Source organism: Calliphora vicina, chromosome 3, assembly GCF_958450345.1.
Source record: "Calliphora vicina chromosome 3, idCalVici1.1, whole genome shotgun sequence".
NCBI classification, from domain to species: domain Eukaryota; kingdom Metazoa; phylum Arthropoda; class Insecta; order Diptera; family Calliphoridae; genus Calliphora; species Calliphora vicina.
Genome location: NC_088782.1, coordinates 93304769 through 93315667, shown reverse-complemented (window position 1 = coordinate 93315667; position 10899 = coordinate 93304769). Strand labels below are relative to the sequence as shown.

Genomic DNA, 10899 nt, shown 5'->3' with positions numbered 1-10899 from the left:
CTTACAGAAAAATATAAAATTGCTATATGTTCCAAAAGAAAGTTTATTTTTAATAAAAAAAGAATTAAGTCATCTTTTCGCCAAAAAAACCGCAAAAATCAAAAATTTTTGGAATATTTAAATTGAAAATTTTGGATCCATAATTGATATTGCTCTGAAATCGTTTGTGTGTTATTCGTAATTTAGTTTTCTAACCAGAAAAAAAAAATTCGAGTCCATTCGGTCCAAAAGTCCGACCTATATTTTTAAAAAAGCGGACCAAGGTATGGCATAGTTATAAAATTTCTATTTTGAAGTGCCTATAACTCGGAAATTATAAGAGATAAATAGCACAGGCAAGCATGCCGAGCGCTTTACAAAAATATAAGACTCCTTGTCTACGTTCCGATCGGATGAGCCGTTTAGAAATGCCAGATTTATTTAAAAAAAAAAATTGATTCTGCTCCACTGTGCGCTGTGAATCATTTGAAATTTGCATTTATAGAACCAAAGGTACAAAATTCTTCGTGTCTCCCTTTTTATGTTATTGTATACGATAAGGCCTCAACTGTCTTTTAAATTTTAAATAATCGGTTCAATGGTTGACCAAAATCTAAAACAAAGATGTTTTCTTTCGGACAAAAAAAAAAAAAAAAAACTTCACAGAAACATTGCTCACGTTTTTTCTTATTTGGTAGCTTCCAATAGTCAATTTTTGTCTATAAATTTTGGCCTAGAAATTCCCATAAATATATTTTAGGTTTTAATATGTTGCCTCTTTTACACTTCTCATTTTTCTTTATAAGAGAAATTTTTTGGAGAAACTTCAGTAACTAACATTAGTAAACAGCTACCGATCGTAGCCGGGACGGTCAGCTAGTATTGTTCATATAAATAACAAAAGGAATCAAAAACATATTGTTACGAAATTGTACTTGAATTCAAATATGTATAACGGTTTTAACGGCTGTTTTAATGTTGCATAATATTTCTCAACCGTTCTATTTTAAGTGTGTAAAAATAGCAACGCCGGAAATGAAAATAAAAAATTTTATGGGAATTTACAAAAACGAAAATTAAAATTCCATGGAACGTGGGCAGTGCCACGGGAACAGCTATATGGAAGATATACACATACTATAGATTAAAAAAAGCTAACCGTGCAAAAAATCGGAAGACGCATTTCAGAGAAAATTAAGTTTCTCCAAATTGATCAGAAAAAAAGTGGAATTTCATATTCCATGGAACGTGTTAAGTGCCACGGGAACAGCTATATGGGAGATGGTAGTATACATACTATAGATTAAAAAAGGACAACCATGCGAAAAATCGGAAGACTCATTTCAGAGAAAATTAAGTTTAATTTGGTGGAACTTAATTTTCTCCCATTTTGAAAAAAACTTAGATTTTGCAAAAAAAAAAAGTTAAAAATTGTATGTCTTGAGCTACAAAATATTTATTTTGATATATATCTCACTCGCATCTCACTAAGCGACCAAATAGGTCTTCAAGGAAAATATCGAAGCTTTATTTTAAGAAAAAAGGGCCCATTTTAAAAAAAGTCAAAGAAGCTTTTGATTTCGGAAAATAAAATATTAAAATTTTTTTATTTCTTTTTTAAATATTTTTTTTCGAAAAATTGAAGAAAGAGCTATCTAAACTATTTGGATACATTTGGATGTTCTATACATTTTGCTAAGAACAATAGGTAATAAGTTACATGGATAAGAAAAACATCTGCTTGGCCAAAATGTCTAATGTTGACCCCCTCTAACTCAGAGAGTTCTCGACCGATCAAAAGTTGGTTCACATGAAATTCCCCATATACTAGTGTATAAGCCTGTTCAAGCAATGCCCCTCCGCTCCCTGATCGATATTAATATATTATTGGAGTTAATCGAGGTTCTCAAATGAATATTGTATACAAATTAATCATTACCTTCCATAGTGAATGGTATAATGAATTAAAATTTAATTTCAGATGGGAACATCGACTTAGTTTTTTGTCTAGCCCGGCATTAAGATCAATATTTTAAAAAAAGATTTAGTAGCAGTATAAAGTATTTTATTATAAATATAATAAATATATGTAGGTATACAAAGATATATAAATTATGTATGTATAACAATTCTTAATCTACTCGTATTAATATAAATAAACTTAACAAGATATTTTAAAGTAGTACTAAATTGGCAATACACGGCATTAAGATAGACACAATTATGTATGTATAAGTATAAGTATATATGAGTACTATGTACATAAATATTTATTATGAAGGCATCTAGCCTTCTGACGTCCATTCCCGATAGATCCGTCAGGTCGTACAGGAAAAATTCGCCCAGACTTTCCGATTATACATAAATCGCTTTAATAGTATTTTTAAACTAACATACTGCCATTATTGTCGCAGAATTCATAAATATTGTCAACAAATAGCATTTGTTCATAGTTTAGCTCCAGATCGGTTTGGGGTTTTAGAACATGGTCTATATTAATTGGCACACCGCACTCATTTAGATCTGTGTCCAATGTTAAACGTTTAAGATTATTTATAATCGAAATATCGTGCTTTATTTCATTTTTAACTGCCAACAATTCGTGTTCAGTTTGAATAATTTCTTTAGCGCACTCCTCAATGCTTTTTTGAATTTGACCCACTGACATTTCAAGATTTCTGCCCGACGTCGTCGTGTACAAGTCATTGTGAAGTTTGTACATTTTACATTTATTGGTCAGCTCTTTGGTGAGGGCATATTCACGATCATAAAGCTCATTCATCTCAACGTTCTTTTGGGCCAGTTTATTGCGAACTGAGCTACGTATCGAGGAATCTTTACGTTTGCGTATAAAGTTATTAACATCACCGTTGTTGCTGCTGTCGCGTTTCCTATCATGGGAGCTCTTTTTATCCTTACGTCGACTAGCCGCTCGACGTTTACGAATCGTAGATCGAGTTTCAGATAATTTGTATAGCTTGTCTTTGTTTATTTTAGTTTTAGCTTGAATTTCGGACTCTTCAGTTGTTGGTTTGATATTGGAACTTTTTACTTTGGATTCCACGTTTTTCGAACAAATATCCATAACTTTTTGCTGTTCACTACATTTGGTATCAGGATTTAGCTTTAGCATGAGATCGTTTGATTTTAGATGATTTTCTTTTTCGTCTCTTTTGGATTTTGACGATTTTACAGACTTATTGCATTTTTTTGATTTCGCGTTACGTTTTTTACTTTTACCAAAGCTGAGCAATTTACAAATGTAATCGCGTATGGACGATAAAGTTGTGTTGGTTTTTAACGCCTTCGATGGATCCTGTATATCTTTGTGATGTTTTAAGCTTAAGCGTATCTGTAAAAGAAATAGAAGCAATTAATATTTTTATTATAAAGTACATAGATATTTTTAAGGATTTTGCAATACATGCTTAAGAAATTCAGTTTATATTAATAGTTTCGAAATAGCGAAAAAACGTCCTTGCATTATACACAATTAAATGGGTATGAAATTCACAACAAGATCATTAAATAGAAATTTTGGACAAGAATGTCCATTAATGAAAATTTACTAATTAGTACACAGTAATAACATATGCAAAAACGTGTATGTATTTTTGAAGAAAGGAACAAAACAAATGCCAAATGACGCCAACGAATAAGAAGAATGTAAACGTGAAGGAATATCAGAAGCATTTTTATATTTTATGGAAAACCTAATGCAGAAATTTGCAACTCTTGAGAATGACTCTTGTACAGTTTTAGATTTGCACGATATAATGACCGTACTTATGAATAGCCTCAAATGTAGAAGACTTTTTAAAAACAGCAGTTAGCTATTTAGAAAATCGTTACGACTTTGGTGATGACTCATCTTTTTTAAAAAGTAGCATTTTTAAATTTATAAAATGCCCTATGTTCTTCGGAAGAATTACAAAAAGCTTGAAATATCTAACGATAACGATAGATTATGTATCGATTACTGCTCCTTCGTGAAGCTTATAATCAAATACCAAGATATTTGTCAAATGATATGGTTCTATTTTGTTTATCAAAAGTGAAAATAATGAATTCGAGAATTTTAGAAAAATTGTATGTTTCGTATTTTCAAGTCTAAGGGTTTGGAATTGGCCAAATCCGTAAGCTCAAAAACGAAATAAAGTGGCAGTGTTTTCAGTATTTAATTGATTACTTTTAATTTATTCGATTTTACAATTGATATTGTGCCATAGATTTTTCGATAGTTTTTGGCATGAAGAAAAAAATTTCCACTACGACATATCAAAAAACTAATTTTCAAAGCGCCTAAATTTCAGAAAAAGTAAAAAATTTACCTTTTCTCAACTTTTATTTTTTAAGGTTTTTTTAGTAGGTAATAAAACCTTAAGCTTGAAAAGCGAACAAGTGGGGACATACAAATAAATACCGTTTTCAAAGATTTTTAAACGCCCTCAAAATTTTGAGTTATTTTGAAACAAATTTTAAACAGTTACGGAAAGGCAAACTTCCATAAAATTACTTTTAAAGCACAATTAGTTTTTTTCTAAACCCATTAAAAAATTAAAATCGGACAAAAACTGATTGAGTTACTATTCGTTAGTAGGTATTTAAGAAACATGGGGTTATACAAATATGGAGCTTTTTAGAATTTTTTACTCAAACCGAATTTTTTTTTTAAATTGGCCAAGTTTGGATAGGACTGGGGATGATATGTCCGCTTAAGAGAGCCAAATTTTTCTTTACAAGCTTTTGCATTAAGTTATCTTTCCGGATTATATAAAAATTCTATATAGTCCCGAAGAATTTGTTTTTCTACAAAAGAAAAAATATATGGGCTTTTTTGGGGAAAAACGTAAAAAATACGGCCCTTTTTACAAGTTCCAACTTTGGATGCGTATAACTTTTTATAGTAAAGATATAACTATTAGCAATTTTTTTTTTTTTTTTTATTTAGAATTTTATCGAAAATATAGCTAATATTATAAAAATAATATTATCTAAAAAACCATAAAAAGACCTACCAAAATTAAAAAAAAATAAATCAATAAATCTGAATATCTCTTCAACCAATAGAGATAACCTACCCTTGTAAGCGTATTTTTTGTAGATCTTCTCAAGGACTATTTATATTTCAGATTTTTGGCGATTTATTTTTAAAACACGTAAATCAACTCGAAAACACCTCAGCTCAAACCATGTGCGATTTCGTAACAATATCTTCAATAGTTCCCAAGATACCGAATTATTTCCAAAAAAAAAAGTTTATAAACCACTGTGGACTGTGGGACTGTAATGTAGAAAATTAACAAAATAATTTAAAAGTTGTCCGATCTAACTAAAACTAAGTTTTAGTATTTTAGAGTTTCTGAACTTGAAACCTTTGGGAGTCGTTAATTATAAAATTGAATTTAGCAAAACCATTATGATGAACATATGTTTCAAAAGAAGTCAAAATAACGGAACATAGTTATTTCTTATAACTTTTTTATCTTTAAATGAATGTCGGTAGAAATGGAATATTTGGATCATAAACAAAAGTTCGTTGACCTGCTTCTACATACTATATGAGAGCAACATATTGGTATTTTCTTTAATGGGAATTTTCAAAAATTTCTTCTGGCTAAAATTCTATATGGCTGGCGTTTAAAAACTACCAAATTTATATTGCTTTTAATTATGCAATCACGGCAAAAAAATCATGAGTTGGTTTAAATTCTTGGTGAAATTAGTGTGAGGGTAGATTGAGTAGTAGTAGGTATTTAGTTTATTAAATATTACCTCATTCTGTACACGACTCCAAGCTTTCCAAACAGGTAAAATTGCCATGTTGCCATCGTAGCTGCGTTCTATACCGCGCCAACATTCCGTTATAACGTAATCGCTGTAGTCACGCGATGCTGTTCCATCTTTTATGGTGGAAAGTGTATGTGTGCGTGGTTTTAATAATTTTTTTTTTATTTTTTTTTTGGAAAAGTTACATGAAAAGTTAAACCAAAATGGCGCCATTGTTTTAGGTGGTAGTAAGAAACGGAAGTACAGTCATCATAAAATAAAAGTAAAGCAAAAAAGAAACAAAAATAAAACTAAATTAAACATTGTATATTGTTATCAATTTAATAACTATGTAGCTATAAAATACACAAACATCCATATTTATGTACTTAGGTATACATAGTAAAAACATAGTTTGTATTAAATGCAAACATTTTCAAACTTTTTCATATTATGAATAAGGACACATGTATTGGGTTTAAGTAGGTAAAATGTCTTCTGAGATTTGTAATGTTATTTCTTACCTTTGAGTCGCTGACAGTATTCATAATTGCCATTACTGATTTCATCATCAATCAAAGCCTTGATTATGTCATTGCATGTGGTTTTATTGGTGACACCAGATACATAACGCGGTTCATCGGCAAGCCATATTGTTATTTCTTTGTGACCTTGTTCCTGAATTACCCAGAATATAAAACAAATAAATTATTAACTATAAATAGCGCATATTTCGCATAATTCTATAAAATTTTATAAAAGCATTTTTAAATTTAGCTGTTTTCTAATTTATTGAGTATTATAGTTTGGTTTTGAAGAAATTGTATAATTTTGAACCAAATCGCGTTTTGCTTATATTTGTTAAATTCACAACATACGTTGTATTATTGTACCGTTGTAAGGCAAAAATACAAAGCAATTCAAAATATATATACCACAATACATCGTTTCAACTGGTTGTGAATTGGGCAATAATTAAATACATTTGGGCATTTCCTATAGTCACGAACGTACGTTCGTACGCTTTTGATGCCCAAAGAATATAGAAAACAAAACTTTTCCTGGCATTTTTTTGCGATTAGATAGAATTTTGGTAGCTCTATGTTTAGTGCAAAATATGGATTTCATCGAGTTTAAGTTTTTATAAAAATAGTTTTAAACATATGGTAACGAACGTACGCAAAATAGAAGTCAACTTTGGCTGACAGTAGTGAAACGTAAATAATTCCCATAAATATCTTCAAATTTCCTTAACAAACAAGTAAGAAAGTATCGTCGGTCAAGCTCTTTTAAAAATTCAATCATTTATATGCGTGAGTGATTTTTCGAAGTGGGCCTTATATGGACCGATCATAATAAAATTTGGTTACATGAATTCGGTATACATAAAACTTATTTAGTGCGAAACTTGTGTAGATACCTACATAAATTAAACATTTATGACAGATAAAGTCCAATTTTGGAAGTACATTTGTATGGGGGCTAGGTGAAATAATGGACCGATTTCAGCCAGTTTGAATAGGCTTCGTCCTTGGGCCGAAAATATTATATGTACCAAATTATATCGATTTTTTTTAATTTTTATATTTAATGAATAGTAGATTTTTAAGTTGTTTTGTAGATATCTATCAAAAAACGATATAGCATAAAAAAATCGTACTTAGTCAAAATATGAACCATTCTACTATTAAAAACATATATGAAATTCAGATTGGGGCCATAGGGTGTTCTCGAGAAAATTGATATTTAGGGATATATTTAGAAAGAGGTATGTATCGCCCATGTTCTGAAAAGCGCATATCGCAACAGGTCTTCTGACAAACGAAAACGCTAGAAATTTGGCATTTTCAAACCGCTAGTGTATACTGAAACGAATAGCAAATCGCGTGGTTTTCCGAACATACTGAAATGCGAAGCGATTCGAAAGCGTTTTCCAGAACATGGGCGTATGTTGAAGTTTTAAAAATTGTATACGCGGTTAAAAAGTTATATGCATTGGAAATTGTGCCATTTTATTCTTATATAAAATTTAAACTTTGAACCTTGATAAACCAACTTTAAATTTTGTATGACCATAAAGAACATTGTCGAACATTTTTGATTCTTTTCTATACTTAAATACTTTTGTATTATTATCCCGACCACCAAAATGTTGAGTGTTATATTGATTTTGTGATTCCTTTTATAGCCCATCGATGGTCGTAGACCCACAAAATTAATTTAAGACAATTTATGTCCGTTCTATGATGATCTAGCTATGGCCGATCGAAGGATATACGGGGAATGACATTTTCTTCCCCAAATATTCTTTGTTGATCAGAAATGTTTGGTATTGAAAATACGCAAAACTGGTCGAACCTAATAAAATTTTAGAACAAAACATTGTCCGTCCGACATTTAAAAAAAATAAAAAACTAATGTTTAACTTAATTTTCAATTACAATTAATTCTTAATTCAATTTTCAAAATCAAATTAATTCTTTTCTCTTAACTAGCACTTTTTCAATTGCAAAAATATCTGTTTTTTCCGCGATATTTAGAATATTAAATCATTAAAATTTTTAAAATAATTTGAAAATTTAATGATGTATTATATTTTTATTAAACGCTGCAAATCTAAACATGTATTATTTTCTCTATACAAATCCTTAGATCTTTCAGAACTTAAAATTTAAATTTTTATTAAGAAAACCTAGTACAAATGTTAAGTTTCCTATTTTAAATAAATAAATGTATGTCGTTGTCAAACAGAAAAAAAATAGTTTTGGTTGTGATAACCGAATCTATTGCTAATCAAATGATTCAGTTTAAAATTTTAGTTGGGATGACAAAAATCCGGTTTTTTAAATCGTAATTCTTCCCTGTCAACTGATTTTCTGTTGCTAGTATTGAAAAAATTAAAACACAACGAATCTGTTTTATCTATGCAGAAATAATACTATAACTTCAGGAAGAAAACTTATAAAGAAATATCCGAAATTTCTCAACAAAATTTTCTAGGAAATTTCTAAAAAAGAATATTTTTCAGGTTAGGAACCTTACTCTCAACCATACCATTAAATAAATCATTATAAAGTATATATGTGCTTTAAACGTATTGAATTAATTTCTTTGAATTAATTTACTTATTGAATAATTCAAGTTTTCTTTAATTCAAATCTATTACAAAATGGCCTAATAAAATGTATTCAATTAAATGTTTCTTCAATTCAAATCTATTACAAAAATGCTTAAGAAAAACACAATCAAACTGATAGAAACAAATATTTTTAAATAATTTCTATTCAATTTGAATTAATTCCATTACGAATTAATTCAACAATGATTGAATACTATTCATGGAAGAGCCTTTGAATAATAACTATGTAATACTATTTTAATTCTGAAGTAAGATTTTAGTGACTATATTTTAATTATCATTTAATGTCAACAAAAGTTTTATATAAACTATAGTGAATAAAATGCAAATTTGTTGACTAATAAGGCCCTAAATATAGCAATTCCAATTTTCAAGAAGTACATTTGCAGTTTAATAACACTCACCATTGTACTGTTGACGCCGTACAAGGAAATTGAGCGACTTCGTCGACTATGGCCACTTCGGTTACTTCCGCTGCGGTGATGTTTGTATTTGTGATAGTGACGTTGTTCCCTTTCCATTTGCTCCCACTTGGGCATTAAGTTGACATCTTGATGCTGATAACAATTATTATTGATATTTTTGTTGTTGCAATTGTTATTATTGTTTTTGTCAAGATTTTGTATATTTTTAGGTGGCAGTATGGGACTATAACGATTAATTTCTTCTGGAAGGTTCAACAACGACGGGCAGACTTCAAGATTATCATCGATAAGTGTTGAATTTTGTTGAGGTGCCATGGTCTCAGAATAATAAATACACTGAAATAAAAAACGAAAAATAATAAATAAATAAATAAGTAAAATGTAATAAAAAAAGCGATTTAAAATGTCTATTAAATTTATTTAAAAAAACTAAAACAAAAGTATGAATATGTAAATTGCAACTACATATATACTTATGTATAAATTTTTTGTATTTCTTTTAAATCATGCAAACTTTACATTTTCATAAAGACTGTCATGCAAGCATATAATCCAAAGCAGCAAAAAAAATCAATATTGTAGTTTTTCACGTTTTGAAGTTACATATTTGAAATAATTGTTGAAAATTTTACATTTTCAAAGAATTGAATTATAAACTAAATAAAAACCACCTCCATTAGAATGGATAATAATGCTTTTTCACTGGTATTTGACCTGTGTTAAAAAGCCGCCACAAAGTCGGGGTAGTTTTTTTTGTTCTGTTTTAACTAACGATCAATTTAGATTTCACCGAACGATAAAATAAATTACCCTGTGCACATGAAATTCTAGCAACAATAATGTTGCTTTTGTTCAAATATTTTGACAATACCTAACTGGGGGAGATGTGGGGGCCTAATTCTTTGACGTACATATGTATATAGTTTGTAGTTGTTTTATATAATATATGTACTAATTTTACTGCAATGAGTGTATAAAGATTTGTTGGGAAAAATTTAAACGTTTGTATGTTTTACTTATATGTTTTAATGGAATGCAAATTTTGTGTTGTATGCACCATAAAAAATCAAAGTTTTACCACAATGAATGCCGGAAACTAATAGTAAATTTTCTAGAGCTCTTGTTTATAATAAGTACCTATGTTCCATTTTAGGAATATACTTTAGTATGTACTAAAATTAAATAATCAAAATATACGTACTAACATATTTATGTATAATTGACTAGAATATGTTGATGTTGTTATAAAAATGTATTTTTCATAAATTTACATTACCAATTGTTAAATTTATTATCTACACTTTCTTAAGCCAAAAATCCTAATTTATGATGTTTTAAAATCGTTAAAAAAAGCTTTGGGTTTTCCATACAAACATTTTAAAATTATTTTCCTTTCGTGTTTCTGAATTAGGCCTTAAAGAATCATTACTAGGGGGCGGATTTATATGCAAATGGATGTTTTTTCTCGAACGTCCAAATACAATGATGACTAATTCTTTATCCAAATCACACATTTTGCAGTAAAATCGCATCGATTTGATATATTTAACATCAAAATGCATATTTACATACAGTTATTAAAGTATA

The 10899-nt window shown here is 29.1% G+C and overlaps 1 protein-coding gene across 1 annotated transcript; it reads right to left on the bottom strand.

The window, feature by feature from the left end:
• Positions 1 to 2171: 2171 nt before the first annotated feature.
• meru lies at positions 2172 to 9635 on the bottom strand. Its single transcript, XM_065505509.1, has 4 exons — positions 9292 to 9635; positions 6273 to 6426; positions 5755 to 5882; positions 2172 to 3331 (listed from the first exon to the last, which is right to left on the bottom strand). The coding sequence occupies exons 1-4, from the start codon at positions 9625 to 9627 to the stop codon at positions 2363 to 2365; spliced, it is 1587 nt and encodes a 528-aa protein (XP_065361581.1). The 5' UTR covers positions 9628 to 9635; the 3' UTR covers positions 2172 to 2362.
• Positions 9636 to 10899: the final 1264 nt, after the last annotated feature.

Coding starts and splice junctions, on each gene's coding strand:
- meru (XM_065505509.1), bottom strand. CDS start 9,627: ATGGCACCTCAACAAAATTCAACACTTATCGATGATAATCTTGAAGTC. Junction 5,883..6,272: donor ATACTGTCAGCGACTCAAAG/GTAAGAAATAAC, acceptor CCACCATAAAAG/ATGGAACAGCATCGCGTGAC. Junction 3,332..5,754: donor GGAGTCGTGTACAGAATGAG/GTAATATTTAAT, acceptor TTTCTTTTACAG/ATACGCTTAAGCTTAAAACA.